At 42.8% G+C, this 21062-nt stretch overlaps 3 protein-coding genes across 4 annotated transcripts in view; 2 read left to right on the forward strand and 1 right to left on the reverse strand.

Annotated features, from left to right (window-relative positions):
* The window catches only part of RNF20 (ring finger protein 20), a 59323-nt gene extending 41003 nt beyond the window's left edge, over positions 1-18320 (reverse strand). The window contains exon 1 of one of the 2 annotated variants that reach the window (XM_026103000.2): positions 18081-18320. The gene's annotated coding sequence lies outside the window, so the exon portion shown is untranslated. The remainder of the gene's footprint in view (positions 1-18080) is intronic. The other variant, XM_026102997.2, reaches the window with a different exon arrangement.
* ALDOB (aldolase, fructose-bisphosphate B) lies at positions 5365-16344 on the forward strand. The gene is made up of 9 exons (XM_026103009.2): positions 5365-5491; positions 12439-12560; positions 12845-13056; positions 13577-13631; positions 13811-13971; positions 14195-14278; positions 14811-14985; positions 15150-15349; positions 15825-16344. The coding sequence occupies exons 2-9, from the start codon at positions 12449-12451 to the stop codon at positions 15918-15920; spliced, it is 1095 nt and encodes a 364-aa protein (XP_025958794.1). The 5' UTR covers positions 5365-5491; positions 12439-12448; the 3' UTR covers positions 15921-16344.
* A 241-nt stretch (positions 18321-18561) lies between the features above and the next one.
* MRPL50 (mitochondrial ribosomal protein L50) lies at positions 18562-19980 on the forward strand. Its single transcript, XM_026102995.2, has 2 exons — positions 18562-18714; positions 19466-19980. Exons 1-2 carry the CDS (start codon positions 18629-18631, stop codon positions 19854-19856), a joined length of 477 nt encoding a protein of 158 aa, XP_025958780.2. The 5' UTR covers positions 18562-18628; the 3' UTR covers positions 19857-19980.
* The last annotated feature ends 1082 nt before the right edge of the window (positions 19981-21062 follow it).

The raw sequence follows: 21062 nt of genomic DNA on the forward strand, positions 1-21062 counted from the left end.
ACTGCTGGAATTTAACTCTAGTATAATTTTGCATAGGGTAAGGGTACATTTTCCACTGTGTAAGAAGGGGAATTTTTCTGTGGAAGACAGCTGTAGCGACTAAGGCATTAGCAGCTTGTCTCCAGAAATTAGACTTTCTTTTTGTATACCTCCATACGAATTTTACAGATGTCTTTTCCAAAATGGGCAGATCGCAGGGTCCAACACATAGTTCTTAATAATCTTTGGTATAACATGTATTTGCCAAAAATGCATGTACCAGTAGGAATTCCACATTTCTTGGTAGGTATTCCGTGTTTCTTCACTTTTGCATGTGTCTCTCTTGCTTGAATACCTTGATTTCCACAAACTATCTTCTGTCCTGACAGTTCATGATTCGAGAGAATTCTCTAGTTTATTCATGCACCTATAGGCAGAGAGGTCCATTTCCAAGACTTTGTTCTGTGTAGCAAACTATGAATGACACATACCCAGTTCTGTAATCTTTGGTGATTTTTAAGTGGTTTTGTAGATCAAGATAAATAGTGCTCTATTTTCTTGCACTATTAATAAACCTCTGGCCAGCTATCCATTCTTCTGTGCCTGCCTCCTCTTTGAATTTCTGCCACAGCATGCAATTTTCCTCCATCATTGCAGAAACCTCACCCACAACAGCATCCTTTTCAGCAGATGGGTCCACTTCATATATCTGTTGTATTTTATATGTTAAAAAATGTATATCAAGATTAGCATGCAGCATGTAAGAATGTGTTTTTCTGGGACTATGTACCATTTGGATAAACTAGTAACAAAAAGGTAAGTATTTCCCATTCTCGCAGCCTTGTCTATTTGCTTTTCAAACACTAAATGTCAACAAAAGGCCACAGAGATCAGTGTCATGACTGCATTTATCTTCATGTCCTGTACTACATGAGTAGAATAAGACAGGTATTTTGCACAGCCCAGAGATGTTGCCACTGACAGCATGACTTAAAGTCGCATCCTGATTTGCTATCATTGCTACTGAAATTATTACAAAGATTTGGGTTATGATAACAATAACAGTATGTGCCTGCCTGTATTTCATTCCAAGTCTTCACAAGGTGCGTTGAAAACCAGTTTTAAGCCAGAATTAAGGAAGAGCAAGCAGATCCTCTGTGTGCTGCAGTCCTCTTGGTGCTCTTGCAGACATGAGTCAGTCCCCACCCAACACCCTCCACCTCCTCCCCAATGTACGTGTCTGCAGGCACTGCTGAATACCGCGGAGGCAGAACACAGATGATTTCTCTTAATGGGGTTAAAGGCCAGGCTCTCTGGATTGGTGGTTAAGAGTATAGGTGAGTGGGGAAAACAAGCCACTTCAATAAACAATACCTCTGATTAGATAGGGATGAACAAGCTGGACTTTGAGATAGTTAAGCAAGACTGCAGAGTACAGAAAACAAGAAACATCCAGCACAGCGTGGAGAGGTGAAGAGAAGGTAGACTCCACTCAATTCAAGTCTGCTTTGATTATACTTTAACCCCATCACGCAGGGAGCACTCTCTTGGGGCTAGGAGAAAGGCAGGTGTTTTTCACGTGGATGCACACTGTGCTCAAACATCCTCCCAACTATCAGTGTTTTTTTCCATTCATTTTTCCATTTCAAACCCTTTTATAGGCCTGACCACAAAGTGTTGATAAGATTAAACCTATCTCGCTTACTGAACTGCAGAGGCAAGCTTTAATCTTATTTCATCTTTCATTTTTCACTTGGTGACCAATCCTATAATCTCTGAAATTACTCAACTGTTTCTTCTTCGCCTCATCTCCCAGGTCTGCCACAGTTTGTCTTTCTTCCCTCCTCACATTACTTATTATTTCCATTTAAAATACTAATTAATATGAGCATTTAAAGGACAAACTCAGTACCAGAATGATATTTCTAGAAACATACACAAAAACAAGATCTCCAACCTGAAGAACCTTAAGCAATTCTAAATTTTTACCTGCTGCCTTTAAATGAGGCTTTCCATTGATTTTGAAGTACTTCATCTGGCAACAGTTTTCACTCAAAACTTTGATGCAGAACTGGCAGATCCTTTGACAGTAAGGCTGGATATAACAAGGACAGCTATTAAATTAACTTGTGCTATGAAAATCCAGTACTTGTAAAAAAGTACTGTGTAAAATTGTGTCAAACTCAACAAACCACAAATTAAGGCCTAAATAATAGCCAAGTCATCCATAAAGTCAGTTTTTGCTGGTCTTTAAGCTCTTTAAATATACTGAATACTTCTGTCACATTTTGTGTGGTAATTTCAGATGGAAAAATCAACATTAATATATAACAAAGCAGAGCCAGAAGGAGGTGATGAACCCCAGGACAGCTAGTGCTTTCTCAGGAACAGAACTCTCAAAGGAAAAACTTCCTACATGGTCAGCCCTACAAAACCAAGAAGCTTTTCCAGTCACCTTGCAGGAGAAGCCAGACACCACATTCCACTAACAAGCCTGGAACGCAACCAGCCTTGTGGAAGCCAACCATCAGTGGTTGCTAGAAAAGGGCATCTGTTTCACTCCACTAGCCTAGCCACTTTGTCACATTGCTATTGTCTGTACTCTCTTAACCCTCTGCCTCTCTTTGTCCCTCCCACCTCCTGTTCTCTTGAAGTCTCCAAATCTGCATCCTGACCTGCATCCTTATTCCTCTGATTCCACCTTCCATCATGGCTTCAGTATTCCTCACAATCCATGTCCACCAAATGTCTCCCATTCTTCCTGCATTATGCTTCCTGTATTGAAGTCATGCTGTCCACAGCTACAAATTCAATCTCTTCCAAAATAATGTCTGCATGTAGCCACCTCTACCAAGGATATTCACACCTGCAGACAGACATCTTGCTACCTTCGGTCTTATGTCTGCATCATGTTACTCTGAGAATGGCTTAAATGAAAAAATAAATCAATTCAAAATTAGTTTTGTCACTGGAAAGCTGAGGGAGTTGACAATACTATGAGTTCAAACAGTAATTCAATGAAACAGGTCTAGAGTCTGGCCAATAGACCGATTTTGCTGTAGAACAATTAGTGCAGGTAATAATTTGATGTTTGTTATGCAGTAGGTTAATTGCTGGGTTGAATGCATGTACATGGCATTCCCCTTACCATGCAAGCTTATTCCCCTTGCCTTGTAGGACTATATCATATCTTCTTAACCTAAATTTCAAAGGGATTAAGTATCCCCATATACAGTTCTAATCATGAATGCCTCAGCTTTTTTCCAGTGTCTTTTTAGTGTCACTCCAGCATGCAGACCACTACTGATTTCTAAACAGCACTGTCTGAATCATAGTTCTAAATATTAACAGTACTAAATCTTACAGTGACGTTATCTAGAGTGATTGCTCATTTCACAGTCTTGCCAGAAAAGGCTCCTATTCCTAAGTTAAGTGAAAAAATCAGCCATCGTGTTTATTCACCTTTCATCTCCTCACTTCTCAGAATATCTGCTGGAATCTTTAAAAGTGCTGGATTTTAGCTCAGATGGAACGGAAAGGCACACACTAGCCATTACCCAGGTTAAAAAAAAAGAAAAAGAAAAAAAAACAGCTCTCAAAACATAAGAACATAGGGTGGGCTACAGGATTATCTAAAGAATTTTAGAGATATCAGAAAGCTGTTTTTTTCAAAATATCAGAAGCTGTATTTTCAGGAAGTCTGCCCCCAGCTTTTCTCTTTTTAAGAGGCACAGTCACACCTCATCACAGATGACCCTGGGTAAAAAAAACACCTCAAGTACTTTCTTACCTGTGACAGCTTTTGACCAAAGCAGGAATGATAAAAAGATTTTTTCTGTGGCACTGAAGGATGCCACCAGTATGACACCTTCATGGCCCCAAAAGGGTCTTAGATAAGATATATTATTAAAAATATTTTTAATCCATACCATAATCCTTTGTGGAGGAACTTTAATAGGATATTAAGTTTATCTTTCTGCTAGGGTGGGAGACATGGGTTATAAAGCAAACACCGTAACACAGTGAAGGCTTTCTATCAGTGTTACGTACCACAGCATTCTTCAGCAAAAGAGGATGGATCAGAAAGGAAAAAGTTAAAGAGAACAAAACCAAGAATGCACAAGGCCTTCCATTAGATTCAATTAGACTGAATCCACAGGTTTCTTAGAGCTTCCCTGATTGTCACAGAGTTCTAGTGCTGGCACAGTATTAACTGTTAAATTTCCTACACTCATTGGCCTTGCCATGCACCTCCAGAACAGACAGGCTCAGGGAGGAAGTGCCCTAATGAAGTTACAGCTGCTCAGTGAGAGGCAAAATCACTTTTCTCATTGTGTTCATGTAAAGGCTAAAGGTGTCACTACCTAAGCCAAAAAAATGGAGAAAATACGTCACTGTTCAAGCAAACACTGGGCCTTTTGGGTAAAGACATGCTAATATCCAAGGTCACAGAGTGTGCTGTTGCTGAGGGTATGATGTTTGCCTAACATAGTCCCTATACTGTACTTCTCTCCAGTGACCTGGAATAAGAAAGAAATAAGAGAAAAATCAGCCCTATCTATCCGGATTTGGTGCATTGCTGCAGTGTGGTTTGATATAAACTAAATGAGGATATACCATTTATAAAGCATTGGCATTTTTTCACAGGAAAACTCCATTAAGCAACTGAGAAGCTTGCATGTCACTGTAACTCGGGCAGAGGGTGCTTCAATAGGATTTCAGTACAGAGTTTGGCTTGAACTTGTGCATCTCCATTTCAGCATATTTCTTCTGATAACCATCACTGGCACATGTGCCACACTGCACTAAAGGAAATCTGCATTTGCTGCTTCATTAACCCTGGTACTGTAACCTTAGCTTTTGCCTTTCCAAATACGATCTAGAAAGAGAAAAGAGGTTTCTGGGCTAAATTTTCAAGTGAATAAAATCAGTGTAACAGCTAGGAGGTCACTGAAATGATAGTAACTCATGCCAAATAAGGATCTGCCCCACTGTTTCTGTATTTTGTTTTCTAGTCTTCTTTCCTGGTTAGCTGCTCTGCACACTGTGGAGTTTCCTAAACGTAAGCTTCCTGAAGATCTAGCCCTGAACTGAAAGTTACATCCAAGTTCCATGTGAACAATTTGCATGGTTGCTCTTGTAATTTTTTTCACTATGTGTTCAAAAGAGGAGGAATACTGTCAAATCACAGAAATAATTTGAAAAACTTTTCAGTTTCACCTCATCATTAACTGTCTTAGATGTATATGGGGGGAGGGGGAAGGGGAGGGTAAGGAACAGGGAGAGAGAATAGATGCAATTGGCTATGCACGGTTGTCTTCCAACAGCCAATCAACGATCTTTAGCAATAATATCTCCCCAATCAGCCAAGAGAGGAGGGGGAATAAAGGAGTTAAAAAAAAAAAAAAGGGACAAGAATTTTATAAAAGTTAGTGATTAGAAGGACTAGGTCTCTTCGCCTGCAACCACCTTACTAAAAGCTTGTAGCAGGAGAGGCACTGTCTACAAACAAGTAAGTATAATCATTTCATTTCTAAATTGTAAAGGTGGTATATATATCAGCAGCTGAGACAATCTGTTCATCTAAACTGCACAGGCTTGGGGGTTGTTTTTGTTTCCATTTTTTTCCAGGAACAGCTTACAAGAAATAAACAGCCATTCTGCAGTGATATTCCAGTGCGATTCATTCGCTGTTTACACTTTCTAACTTGGTTTAGTAACTCAGAACTCCTAGAGTAAGTGCTGAGTGCTGGAGTAAGTCTGAGGAGACTAGTGCAATAACATACCCGCATTGCTTTCTACTGCTTCCTTTTGTATGTGTTTATTTATATTTGTGGAGAATCTAAATTTATGTTTTGTAAGAAGAGAGAATGACTGGAGAATGCAACCGGTCCTGACAAATGCCTATGCTGACAAAAGTGTTATTACGTGTTTTCACTATGTAGTTTCTTCTGAAGTATTAATGCAGTCATGTTGCTAAGATTCTTTGGCAGAGGGAAGCAAGGTAGTCTGGAATGGCAGAAACTAAGAAGCAAGAAAGAGGAGTTTGGAAATACTGGTTTTTGTGCTAACATTAGGCTCTACCCTTGCAAGGTGTGAACAGCTAGCTTTAGGGAATTGCCTGTTAATAAACACAATTCCTTACCAAGTCTGTGATTCTTCATCATGTCCTCAATGATCCCTTATATTAGGCACCCAAAGCTATTCACTCCACTTGAAACCTTCCTCACCACCACCCCGAGGTTCCCCTGCTGTCATTTCAAAGACTTGAACTCTCAAGCAAATCTGACATTTTCTACCTTCTCTGAGAAGAAGAGTTCAGCCCTGAAAGAGAAGGAACTTTACACTAACAACTACACTTACTTACAAGAAACCACTTGAGATAAAATGGCAAAGAAAGGTCCCTAGGCAGAGAACAAGGATGGAAAAAAACATGTTCTCTGTCCCTTATGATGGAGACCAAAAACCTACCAGGCAATTTACTATCAGAAATGCCACAGTTCATATATGCCTCCAAGGACCTATCATGATGAAACTAGATTATGGTGAAATCTGCTTTTTGAGAGCTTTCACAAGAATTACCATGTCAATGAAAAACATATGCTGCTTCTTCTAGGTAACAAAAGTCTGAAAATCCCTTTTTTCCCCTACCATTGACTCACATTTTAGCCCCCAGTGGTGAAACATTTTGTGTATTATAACCCTTATTCCTACCACAAACATAAAGGGAGAAACAGCTCGTTCTTCCCTGACATCCCTATCATCATACATACAAAATGCATAGGTTCTATTGCAGCTTCCCAAAGTAAGTACTCACAGGATCACAGCATAACTCTGCTTGAAAGTGACATCAGGAAGAGTCTAGCCCAACCTCCTGCTCAAAGCAGGGTCAGTTATGAGGTCAGACCAGGTTGCTGTGGGCTTTATCCAGTTGAGTCTTGAAAACCTTTGAGGATGGAGTCAGCACAACCTCACTGGGCAATCTGCTCCACTGCTTCACTGTCCTAATAGTGTAAAAAAATTCCTTATATCCAGTCTGAATCTCTCTAGTTTCAGCTTATGCCTGTTGCTGCTCGCCCTCCCACCATGCACTGCTGTGAAGAGCCTGGGTCCGTCTCTTCGATCACCTCCCCATAGGCACCAGAGGCTGCTGTTAGGTCCCCTGAAGCCATCTCCTCTCCAGGCTGAACAAGCCTTGGTCCCACAGGCCCTTCTCGCAGGGCAAGCACTCCAGCCCTCGAACTTCTCGGTGGCCTGTGCTGAACTCGTTCCAGGTTGTCGTTATCTTTCCTGTACTGGGGTGGGGGCCAAAATTGGACACAGTATCTAGATGCGGTATAACAAGTGATGAGCAAAGAGGGATAATTCCTCCACTTGCTCTCCAGACCATCCCCCTGCTCTCACAGCCCAGGAAGCTGCTGGCTCTTGCTGCTGCCCAGGCATACTGCTGGCCTGTGCTCAGCTCACTGCCCACAAGGGCCTCAGGACCCCTCCACAGAGCTGCTCCTGGCCCTGCTGGCCCTGGCCAGTATCTGCCAGGACACTGCATTGCTGGGGGCAGAGTTGGGCGTTTGTCGATGCTGAATGTCATGGGGGCTCCACTGGCCCCTTTCTCATGTGTGTTCAGGTCCTTCTGGATGGCAGACCTGAAGTCAAAGCGTACCAACTGGTCCCGCCAGTTTGGCATCATCTGCAGACAAGATAAGAATGCACTCCATCAGCTTCTCCAGGTTATTGATAAAGACATTAAAGAGGAGAGGTCCCAGGATAGACCCTACAATACTCCACTTGTCACTGGTATCCAGATAGATGACAAGCCACTTGTCCATCATCCAGACCATAACATCCTAAAATGTATATAGAATATTACGGGAGACTGTGTTAAAAGCCTTGCTAAAGTCAGGGTAAATTCCATATTACTCTGAATATGCTGGCCTGTTTCAGATTCTGAAGAGGCAGCTGACTGGTGCTCAGTCTGTAAAGATTCATTCTTTTAAATCCAGATAGCAGACAGTACACTCACTTTCTATTCATTAATATAATAAAAATATAAAAATATATCATAATATTGCTCTCAGCAGTATAATTATTAATAATTAATATTGTCCTATAATTAACAGAGCTCTCAACAATAGAAGTATTCCACACATACTGTGTCCTCTAGTTGAGGAGGGCTTATTCAGCCATTTATACCTATCATTTTGCCCAATGTCCAAATAACTAAACTTAGTTAGAAACAGCTTTTTAATAGTGCTTCCTGGTGAAATGAGACCAACATACAAACTTATTCTCTATAACAAGAATATAAGGTGTATAGAACATTATGGGCCTGACCTTCCTACACATACAAACGTTAAAGGGGAGTAAATCCAGTCAGGTTAACATTATGCACCTGTAGTTGCAGAACAGTTAGAATCAGATCTTGTATTTTGGCCTATATATTAAGCTATTTCATTCTCCATATCTACTATATGTTATCTATCTATGTATGCAACTTATGCTTCTTCCAACCTGTGACATGCGCTTTTCTGAAGCAAAACCTGTGATGTACACAGTGCAACAACATGCAAATGTGGTTTGTATTGTTAATGGTCAAAGAGATGGTATTGAAGGATTACGATTACTAGTAACTGAACAGCCAAGCTACATGTATTGCACACAGAATATACCATATTTTGAGAGTGTTGTCGTATACTTTTGGTACCAATTCTATAAAAGAAGCCAGTGAAGAGACCAAGAGAAAAACACAATAATTTTAATCTGATCTTTTCCTATCTGCTAACCAGTACTCAGCTGATTTTTTCTGTAAGATTAGAAGATGCCAGTCACTTCAGATGTTTGGAAACAAAAGAAGTCAATGAAGTATTAATGTTTCTAAGATGACCTGAAGTGGAATGTAACAGTTTGTTCTTTCTGCTGTTCGTCTTGCCTCTGCCCTTTGGTCCACACTATTAATATTAACAGGATGCAATGTTTGTGCTGATATCCACAAAGATATTTCCCCTGCAGTGCTCCTTTTCGGTACCTGAGAAAAACGTGAGATTTCAGCAGTATAATATTTACTTTTATAACTGTGTTGTCGCCTCTCGCCCACCTCCACTGTCTCCTGGTCACAGACCAGGATGAACAAAGAATCCTGTTTGTTTAAGGAGCTGCTTAAACCTGACAAACACAGGAGGTAGCCATAATGCTGTTTTTTGTGTGTTCTGTCCAGGTTTTTCTGTTTGTTCTTCTGCTTTTTTAAAATTATGTACTGTGAACACTTACCACACAGAGAATACTCATCATCATGCATTCATACAAATAAATGTGAAATCACCATAGCTTATGACATATACAGTAGCCCACAGTTTAAAACAGGTAAATAAAAATAAGACTTCTCGAAAACCTTTACAGGTGGGACAACTCTTAGATACTGCTATTGAGAACAAAGGCCTTGTGGGCTTTTCCATGCCTGGAAAAGCTGACAAATTAAACAGATAAAGCAGAGTAATAAGGCAAATTTCATTCACGGATTAATTAAATGAGCTGTCAAGACTGTACCCATGGCAGGGACGTAACCATTTTTTGTCGGGATCTGTACAGTGACACTTTCAGTTAGATTGCAATGGCTCTTTAAAGCAACATTAATGCTTCTCTTGATGTGTTGGGAGTTTATTCTTTACAATGCAACAGAAATGAAGTGTTACTGAACTGTAAGCCCCCTCCAATCCCCTTTACATATCCACAGAAGTGCCTTACAGCAGGGACACCCCTTCTGAATCCAATGGAGAAGTTTCTCAGAGATCATGCTCCTAATGAAAGATCACAAAAAATAGCCTTACAACTGTTCTTTTGCATTCACTTCTTCACCATTTCGCTCCACTTCTTCGCTAGTTAGACACACTGTACATGTTGTAGTTCCATGCAGCTCTGCAGAGCAGCTGGGAAACACTCACCATAACCTTGCAGATCATTTTGGGAGCCTCGATAATCAAGCCTCTTGGGAAAAACAATGCACATGTCACCAAAATGGCTGCTTGTTTTTGTCAAGTCTTCCCCTACTCCCTCATGCTCTAAGGGGATAGGAGTGAAAACAGAAACTAACATGCTGTCTTCCAGTTCATCCGTGCCATGTGGAATTACACAGTATTGTCTCAGTCTCCCACACTACACAGTTGGACCACTGAAAGGACAATACATGGAAACCTCTTATTTCCATATTTCTGCCATTTGTTTGCAGGCTTGTTTTGGGTGGTAACTGTCTCTGTTATCTTTATGCAAACACAGGAAACAAACAAGATACAACAGATGTTAGTCTCATCACTTAGTGCACTACTGGAGAGAACTTATACCCATAATAACATAACCAGAGTGGTTGATGAGGTCGTAATTCTGCTAGCTGGATTAAAGATTATCTAGATACACCTACTCACACTGTAGCACACCTCCAAGCTGCAAGTAGGCATACTCTGAAATCCCATTACTGATCCAGCAATTAACCTTTGACCTTTGACAAGGTCATATTCCCTCACAATTGGCCAGTCTTTTCCATTTAGACTGTGAACTACCAGAGTTATTTCTCACCATGTTTTGCATAGCAATTTATGTAACAGTGCCATGGTTTTGGCTGATATGCCGACAATACTAACTATTATTATAATAATCATAATAACAAGTTAGTTTCCTATTTTTAAGAGTTCTCTAAGAGGTGTGTCAGACCCAGAAAACAGGCAAGGACAAGCAGGGTTACTGATTAGCTTAATTAGCTATGCAACATAAGCCATGGCTTTTCAAATTCTTTTTTAAAAACTGCTGGGAGTGGTGGAGTTGTGGTGATCACAGTAGAAGAAGGATGCTTCCCACAGCTCTGGCCATGAGCTGGGATACAGAGAGAGGATTTCAGCAAAAGCTGCTTTTGCAAGACTGCAAGGCATTTCAGCAGTTGGGAGAGGAGGAAATTCTCCCTTACGTGACACACACTTCCTCACACACTCCCTCAAACTCCCTGTAAATCTAGAATGACTCATCTTTGACAAATCACATAGCATCACTTCTAGCCTCCAACAACTCATGCAAAGGAGAAGCAGACATCTGGACACTATATCTCAGTAACACTAGTCTCAGCTGGTAGTCAATGTCATTTTAATCTTGAACAATAATATAATCAATATTAAAGTGTCCTCAACTATAAATCAGAGACACAAGAGCACTGGACAGGTACTGTGGCAGTACTCTTGCCAGAAAATTTTGTCACCATCAGCAGCCAGTTCCCCTTGATTCTCCCTCCCTGTTATGCCCTTCAGTGAAGAGGCAAGATGCAGATTCTTTGGCAACATAGTATCTGTGGGCTGCAAAAGAGGATGGAGAACATGGCTGTGTACATACTTATGTTGGGAGGCATATTTGCTGTCAGCCTCTGGCACATGTTGAAATGGGTGGCTGGAACTACCAAGCGATAACAGGTTCTTACTCCCCTCTGAGACTGTTTTGGGAAAAGGAGGATGAAGTTGCTGCACCGAGACCAGTCCCCCTCTGGGAGGAAAACCTGTAATTGGAGGTCTGATGTGTTGTTTTTAATGATTCCTCTCATGAATGTACCACCTGCTGATAAAAACACAAGTGTTCCTCTAGCCAGAGCATGTGATGAACAGTGGACAGAAAGTCTCCTTGTCTCAGGCTCCACAGACACACACACACACACACGCAAGAAAATTACTTGGCCTGTTCAGATGATGTGGGAAACTATAATTTAATCCCATCTAATCAAAACTTTAGTAAGGTCAAACACTTTCTCAGAACAAGACAGAATCTGAATTTCAGATGTTGGGTATCTGCAGCTGGTAAGCCTCTGCCAGAACTGAAAAGATAGAAATGGGTGGTGAACGCTCCTGACACCTCAATCTCATATACAGTAGCCACCTTGCTACAGTTTGAAAGCAGACATGGGGAGGAGAGAACTACAAAGTAAGGCAGTAACCAGGGGATGAAAATGCAACTAGACAAAGCAAATACTGCCAACACTGCCTAGGGAATGGGAGGAGGGGGACTGTTAGTAGAAGTGTGAAGGTCAGCTTTGTGAGAATTTTGTCAGTCTTCTGATCAGGACCAAGATGTCATAGCTGCTTTGCAGAGAAGTTTGCATAGTCTGCAGTTAGGATACTCGTTGTTTGCCACAGGTTTTTGTGACAAATTTACCTCCCTTTAGTCTCTGACTAAACGTAATGTGCAGAGTCTTTCCCACTTTGGTTCTGGAAGGATACATGAATATGTAGTTTCTGCATTTCTCTCTTCTAGTGCCACCAGACACACCAAGCTAGGAAGACCTAAAACTGGATTTCTCACTTACACTCCTATGATGAAATGGACCAGACAAGAAAAAAGAAAGAGGCTTCTAATAAGAATATTTGAGACTGCTGTCTGATTCACATTTTGTGCATACAGTCTCCTACAATTTGTAACAGCAATTATCTTCCACAGACAAGGCATCATGACCCACCAATTCCCAGCGCTGTCTGCAGAGCAGAAGAAAGCTCTTTCAGACATTGCTCAGCGGATTGTGGCTTCAGGAAAGGGGATCTTAGCTGCAGATGAATCAGTGGGTGAGTCCTGGATAACAATCAATTAGCATTACCCAGGGCTTTTTCCCCTTATTTTGCTTAATCTTCAAAATCAGTGGAGTAAATGAAAACAATTAAAAAGTGTCTCCAAGTACAGTTGGTCCAGCCAGACATGGCTGGTCCTGTGGCAACGAAAGCTGCTGAACTATGGGTGAGAAGGGAGGCTCTGAACTGAAGTCCCAGATCTTTCTAATTACTCCCTGCCAGGACCAAAAGCCCAACCAAACCTAACACCTTTCTGTCTCAATCTTTGGCTACCTTACTAGGTACCATGGGGAACAGGCTACAGAGGATCAATGTGGAGAATACAGAGGAGAATCGCCGTGCTTTTCGAGAGATCCTCTTCTCTTCGGATGCTTCCATCAATCAGAGCATTGGGGGAGTGATCCTCTTCCATGAGACTCTCTATCAGAAAGACAGCAGTGGGAAGCCATTTCCTGCTGTCATCAAAGAAAAAGGCATTGTGGTGGGAATAAAGGTGAGTGTCTGTACATGTCTGGCTGGCACAATACTCTAAACCCTATTTCCAACGAAAACTATAACATAGGGGCTGCACTCTCCCTTGCAAACCAGTTTTTTGCTTGTTTCTGAAATACCTAGAGGATTTCCGCCCCCGTTCTTTGTATGGCTTTTGTACAAATAACCAGGACACATTTGTGCATTTACATACGATCTGGGACCTTTTCATCCAGCACTACTTCCCTGCAACAAATGCTGCATCATTCACTGAAATTAAACCTCTTCTCTCAGTACACAAACTAAAATCCTTTCTGAGGCTGACAGAACTCTTGAGCTGTTCCCTGCAACCCCCTGTGTATTGCCTGATCCTCTTACCCAGTTCACTCCTTTTCTTCCCCTTTGCTCCAACACTTCTCCCCTATCTCCCCTTAGTCTATTCAGTCCCATACTTTACCACAGTTTGTCTGCAAAGACAGACTAGCCATGGGTCACAAGATAAGTAACAGACTGACATCCATCTATTTTTCCTGTCTCCACAGCTGGATAAAGGCACAGCACCTCTAGCAGGAACAAATGGAGAAACCACCATACAAGGCAAGGAGAGATCTAAGTAGCCATAATTATGACTGGTAAAGTGAAAGCCATCAGATGACTAAAGGGGTTTGCAGCCTTAGCTGGTGTCATGATACTTTTCAGTACTATGTTGAGAACACCAAGTTCAGCCCTACCCATGAAGGACTGCTCTCAGTGAAGCACTGTTCTTTCATCTGCAGGGCTGGATGGACTGGCTGAGCGCTGTGCCCAGTACAAGAAAGATGGTGTTGACTTTGGCAAATGGCGTGCGGTGCTGAAGATCACCAGCACAACTCCCTCTCAACTCGCTATCCAGGAGAATGCTAACGCACTAGCACGCTACGCCAGCATCTGCCAGCAGGTACCTACCCTCCACTAATCTTTCTTGAGATGCTGTTACCCTTTCTCATTGTTTCCCATGATAACAGCGAGGTATCTTGAAAGACCGATCTCTGCGAGGGGTTTCAAAAACAATGAGAAAGGGGGACCATACAGCAAGACGGAATACCATCAGTGTTGAGGGAGACAGCAAAGACAGTTTTTCCTCCATACCTGCAAAGACTTTCCTGTTTTTCTTTCCTTAGCACGGGTTGGTGCCCATTGTGGAGCCAGAAATCTTGCCTGATGGAGACCATGATCTCCAACATTGTCAGTATGTCACAGAAAAGGTAAGAGATCTTTGCCATGCCCTTCTTCAAAAATCAGTGGTTAATCTTTTGCAGAGTTTGCATTCACAGATCTCAGGGAGTTTTGACCAAGAAAGTACTTCATAACTGCGCCAGAGAAATCAGCTGCTCGCAAGTGATGATTTAATAGCAAATGTGAGACTAGGATCCTTGCTTTTGGATGTCCATTCAAACCTCTGTTAGAAGCATTCTCCATCTCAGAAAGATTCACTGGGGGTAAAAGTATCTATCTCTCTTTCAGTACTCCTGTTCACAGGGACAAATCCAATAAACATAAAGAGTGGTGTATTAGTCATCGCAAAAGCAGTGTCTCCAGGGTTGCATTACTGACTCCTGTGATAAACTTCAAGAGAAAGTGAAGTTCAGTTTGATCTTCTTTCCACACTCTCAAGCAATAAGCTGTCTTTCCACAATAGGCTGAGCACACTGTTGAAGAATCTGTGGGTGTGAATTAGATGGGTCTTAGTATGTGAAGATCTCAGCATGGGTCTGTATTTAATCCTCCTGTTCTCAGGTTCTGGCTGCTGTCTACAAGGCCTTGAATGATCATCATGTCTACTTGGAAGGGACACTGCTGAAACCCAATATGGTGACGGCTGGGCATTCCTGCCCCAAGAAGTACACCCCTCAGGATGTAGCCATAGCAACTGTCACTACTCTCCTCCGCACTGTTCCTGCTGCTGTCCCTGGTGATTCCCAATTTATTACTATCTATCCATTACTATGTACCAATCTTTCACATTGTCACTCTCACTGGCCTTGCTCCCACATATGATACACTCACTTCTCTGGCACATAAGGGTCAGGGACTGTGGTGAGTGCAGCACTCAGCTTCTTCCCCTCTTTATTGCAGGAATCTGCTTCCTGTCTGGAGGTCAAAGTGAAGAGGAGGCTTCTCTCAACCTAAATGCCATGAATCAGTGCCCTCAGCCTAAACCCTGGAAACTGACTTTTTCATATGGGAGAGCTCTGCAAGCCTCTGCTCTGGCAGCATGGGTGGGCAAATGGGAGAACAAGAAGGCTGCACAAGAAGCCTTCTGCAAGCGGGCACAGGTACAAGACCTTCCCCTCAGTTCAGACAGGCCCTGCTCTCTGAGTATAAAGGGAGATCTGTTTTCACCTTTCTAAAGATTCCTCTTGTTCCCATCCTTCCTGGTGCTTCATGTTCACCAAAGATGCTTTTCTGGGTGGCCTGATACAAGTCTAATGCAACAAAAAGCAGAGGTACTAACTAGTGACAACTAGACAATCTTTGGTAATGTGGAGTTACATCCACTGTGTCTGAGAAAAACGCTTCCCCTTCTGCCAGCGCAGCAAGTGACCATCCAATCACCCTAACTTGGGACAACTACTGACTGCCTTGGCAGTGTCACAAAACTGAGCTAGCTCATAAATGTCACTGGGGAATTCAGAATCTGTCTCCATTTTCCCTAATTTTGCCTTACTTTGTTTGCTCCTACTGTTTTTCTACAACTGTCTCTCTTGTTCCTCGCTAACTGTTTTCCCCTCCTTTTTGTCTGTTTTTCAGATTAATAGTTTAGCTTGCAGAGGACAGTATGTCGTGTCTGGGAAGACCGATGCAGCTGCAACGCAGTCACTTTTCACTGCCAGCTACACTTACTGAAAGTGCAGGAATCCTGCTTTTGTCCTATCCCTCTTCATAGGTTGGAGATGTTCAGAATGAAAAAAGAACAAAGAAATCTAATTCCTCTTACCCTAAACAAAACTGAAAATAACATGGATTAGCTTCCCTGCCACCCTTTGCTCCCACGACTTACGGATAAAATATTCTTGTCTCATCTACACATTCTGTACAAACAGAAGACTTCCCAGAGAATAAGCAACAACTGCCATTGAAACACTAACCCACTATCCCTCTGGTTTAAACTTCTTCCCCAAAATAGCAGGCAGATTAAGTGGTAGTTTGGAATCCATGTTGTCTAGTAATTTAAACGCATACCTTTTTCCACATTCTGCTGCCAAAATCCTGAATTACAAAACCTGACTCTGTCTTTAATCACACGAATAAAACAATAATCAAAAGCTAATCTCTAGCTCACAAATCTTTATTCTGTACAAACTTTTCAGCATCTTTCATGTGTCTGTGATTTTCAGCAGCCCAAGTTAAATCGTGAAACATTACTGCTGGTAAGCTGGAGAACCCTGAGGAGATCAAAGTGAAATAATCCAATAATGATAAAACTAAAGACATTAATCCTGCTAACTGAAGTCAAGCAGACTGGGAAAACTTCAGATATATATGATAAGCAGTGCATTTAACTCCAGCCACAGATAAATAACAGTACCTTCAAAAGCTTCTCATGTCTCTGGAAAGTCCATCTCTTTGGTTTAGCATGATGCAGCTGATATACACTGAGTTAGGGTTACACAAGATGAGTCAGCACTGTGCAAAGACTAACTAATTTTTCAAAAGTGCTTTTACTGTAGAGGCTTCAAAATAATTAGCATAACACATGCAAGGAGGTGTCTCAGTCTCCTGAGGTGGCATGAGTCGAATAGTTAGACTGATATCAGAGACCCCAGCTTGACCTACAATGTGTTGCTATGTACTTGTTAGGGATGTAACTTTCGTTAAATAAAGCAAAATTAGGCAGTTACAAAAAATGTGTTACAGAAATAGCAGAACCAAATTATACAGGAATATTTGCCAAGTGACTCACTATACCAATCAGTGAGCAACAGCTCAGAGCTGTCCACCAACCAGTAAAGATCAAACAGTCTGGAATATGCTCTACCGCTCATAAACCGCATCCACCTCTGCCCAAAGGGAAGAGGTACAACTCTGCCATTGGGGTTGCCTGGCTGTGGAGGACCTCTAAGGATGCTTGGGACTGAGCTTGCACAGCCCAAGCCAGCACTCTTAGCATCCTGCTCCTCCCGACCACTGACACTGCTGCTCCTGTCAGCGAGGAAAGGGGAAGTAGAGATAATCACTTCTCTGTAACTTTGTAGTGTTCTTTACGTTAATAACTGCTCTTTCACAGAGCCAGTAAATACCCAAACTCCTTCATATGGATCCCATTATTGCATAGTAATTAATAAGTAAGTTGAGTCTGTCTTGACATAAAGCATGAAAGACAATCAAGTGACTTGCCAAAAGACACTCTAGAGGCTAATAGCAGAGTCAGGAACAATACCTGTTTTCTGGTTCAGTCTTGGTCCTCTGAGTCTTCGTGCATCTGAATTCAAATAACTCACTGCTCCCAGTAAGTAGCTCATTATTGTGCTACATATATCTGTATGATGTTTCTTTTAAAGTTAACACAGGGAAAAAGTTCCCCCAACTGGCCAAAAAAACCCCCCACCTTCTCTCTCTTTAGAAAACGGAAGTTGTATCTTTGCGAAATGATTCCTGCTTCTTTGCTGGACATTGGTCACAAGTACTGTCCTAGGTTCAGCTACAGGCTATATCCTGGCTCCTTACTTTGCTCTTTGACAAAGGTGTTTATGATCAGAGCAAGGTGTCCGCTAAATGTACCACCACAAATCAAAGCAAGGCTGTGCACAGATCATTATTTCTCACTTTTAAAAATGAGCACCCTTGTAAAAAACAGGAAAAGTAATTTCTCCTACAGTTGCTTGCTCCTTTCAGAAACTGTAACGGGCAGAACAAACTCACTGAGAAAACACATGAACTGACAATGCTGGCGTCTATTATACCCCAAAGATGCAACGAAAGGCTCAAGACAGCTGCTGGAGTTTTCACTGGCAAAAATACACAGCGATCACTAAAATCTCAGCAGGAGATGACATATGTCCATACCTTATGTTGTTTTAATCCCACATACTCTGTTGCCAAACCTCCTTCCCACGCTGCGGCTGTGACTGCCAGGCGGCTTTTCCCCTGTGCAGCGCCATTATCCTCGGAGCAAACCTGCCTCCCCGCTTCCCCCCGCCCGGGGCAGGCCCGGCGCCCGTGGCCGTGCGGAGACGCTCGCAGGGCACAGGGACGCAGGCACCGCTCGGACGCTTTCCACGGGCAGCGAGCGCACCAGCCGCCGCGGGGAGGAGCGGCGGGTGCGACGTGCGCCCTCGGCGCCCGGGACAAGGCGGGTGGCGGGGCGGCGGGCCACCTCCCGCCGCGGCAGACGGGCCACCAGCCCGCGGCCCCTTTAACCACGCGCGGCCGTTACCCACGCGCGGCCGTTGCCGCCTCCGCACTGCCGTTAGCCACGCGCAGCCGTCGCCGCTCCCAGCCGGGCGGCCGGAGAACTACAGTTCCCATGAGGCAGCGCGCGGGCGCCACCCCCGCCTCTTCCCCTCGTGCCGCCGCGCGCTGCCTGCCGGGAGGCGGCTCGGCCTCCCCCCGAGATGGCGGCAAGCGCTGCGCTGTTGACGGTGGGGCGGCGGCTGGGCCTTGGCGCCGCGCCGCGCCGGGCGCTTTGGGGCGGCTTCAGGTAACCGGGGGTGAAGAGAGGGTCCTCCCCGTGGGAGGGGAGGCTCGCAGGGGCGGGCGACCGGCCGTTGCCAACCGTTGGTCTCCTCTGACCGCTGCCTCTCCCGGGCGTGCCCGCGCTGGGCCCGGCGCCGGCGTCTGGGCTTGGCTGCGGGCTGTCTCCGTACCCTCCGCTGGGGAGATCCCGATCAGCAGAGCTTTGTAGGCAAAGCCGTACTTGTGTTGGCCAGTGCCAGCTTGTGAGATGGCAGCAAGCCGAACAGTGTGGGGTAGGCCTTCTCTTTCCAGTCAGAACTCCAGTTTGAGGGCCAGGCTCTTCGTACTTTTTATCTGCTGGTACTGAATTTTTCTGCTGTAGTGGTTATTATTTCTCTGTTATCCCGTTATTTTGTTAACAAAATAGCCAGTGTACCTGAAACTAGGAAAACAGCTCATTAAGCTGGCTTAAAATTCTGTTCATTCTCCAAGCAGTAAAATAAGCAAGGCAATTCATCGCTATGTATTGACAAGCTCTGTGGCAAGCATCATTTGGGGTAAAAACTATGTGGCTAGCGTAGGTGCTTTTTGTATGCATAATATAACCTGCTCTCTCCACAGGGTGTGTAAACTCTCTGCAGACTGAATTGAGTCTGACATTAAAAGATTGTGAGTAGAAATGTGCTCTGATTCAGTCTTAAGTAGCCAAGAGGCTGAAAATTCTCGTCTTATATGGTGTCAATCATATAATTGTGTCTTATGTTTTATATCAACAGAAAGGAGAAGGAGGAACTAGAAGTGGACAAAATAGTTGAGCAAGAAAAAAAGGAACCCAGTTTGATCTGTCCTCCACCACGCAGCAGAAAGTACCTTCCTCCAGAGGATCTACAGAGTAGCCTCGAGTTTCTTGTCAGGGAGATTTTCGGACCCTCAGTTCCTGATAATTGGCAGCAGACACCTCTGAAAGAAAATAGGTTAAAGTATCGCCTCCTCGCTCAGCTAGCATCAGAATTTGGTCATACTGTCCCCAATTCACAGCTCCATCTGATGTGCAGTGCTAAGGATGTCTTGAATTTCTACAGCACACCTGTGAAGGATGTATCAAAGTTTGATGAACTGTGTGCTGCGGAGTTACCCCCAAACCTGAAGATTACTTGGGAACAGTGAGTCATACCGTGAAGCATCACTTTGTTTTGCTTGCATTCTTAAGACAGAACTGCATAGCAGAGTCCTTTCATTGTGATATCAACCAAAAATATTAATATCATCAATAAAAGTTCATTTAATTGTCTGCAGATGTCATCATTTCTGTTTACTGTATTGTGAAAAGAGAAGAAGTTTGTGCTATGAAACAGTGACACAGTGTGGTCAGTAAAGGTAACAACATATGCTTTCTGGCCTGTGCAATGTTGCCTAAAAGTTACAGGATCTAGTAGGGCAAAAACAGAAGAGACAAACTCCTATTTCTTTCTTGCACCCTACAGACTTCCTGTCTTCCAGTCTTCACTGTCTAATGGACATTTGCTAGTGCATTTTCACTATAGAGAGAGCACTCAGACCCTTAGACTAGGCCAACAGACACTTGGGGAAGGAGTGGGGAGATAAGCCAAGGCAGGGAGTCTTTTTTTTTTTTTCCTTGAGGTTGAAAAGAAGACCTGTCAGAAACAATGTTTTTAAAAGTCACTGCAGGTTCTGTCTTACAACAAAACTCCACTTCTCCTGAAAATACAAACACAGAGCAAAGTGGAATTCTGTAATCTATTGACTCAGCATTAGAGATCTATTTAGCAGTTCTATTTATCCTCAAAATAGCTATTACTTAATAATAGATTTTCTTCCCATATAACTGATGTGTAGTTTTGCTTGTGATGAGAAAAGCAGCAAATTCAAGAGGGCAATAAAATAAAAGAATTATGCAATAATCTGAAAAATACCTAGTACTTCCTCTGTGAAAGTTTTCTGCAAAACAGGATGATTAGAGTGAGGACAGACTGTGTGCAGAGAATGATAAATGAAACACCCTGGATTATACCATTTACTTCTCTGAACCTTCAATGTTCTGTTTCGTGAAATTCTTTAGTTTACACTTCTGCAATTAAATCTATCATAACTCTTGAAGTACACTTTTAAACTGCTGCTATTGTGCTTTAAAATGTTCTGTTTCTTTATTCAATCTTCTGAACTACTGCTTTCTTCTCCTAACTCCCAATAAATTTGAAAGGAATCAGTATTCCTCCTTTTGAGTCCTGTGGAATTCCAGAATAGCATAAGTGTACTAAATGTTGTGTTGTAAGGCAAGAGTGAAAGAACTGGAGATGTCTCACTGATGACTGTGGACTACCATCTGTTAACAAATCCCTTACAGCTTATGAA

The sequence above is a fragment of the Dromaius novaehollandiae genome, chromosome Z, assembly GCF_036370855.1.
Source record: "Dromaius novaehollandiae isolate bDroNov1 chromosome Z, bDroNov1.hap1, whole genome shotgun sequence".
NCBI lineage: Eukaryota > Metazoa > Chordata > Aves > Casuariiformes > Dromaiidae > Dromaius > Dromaius novaehollandiae.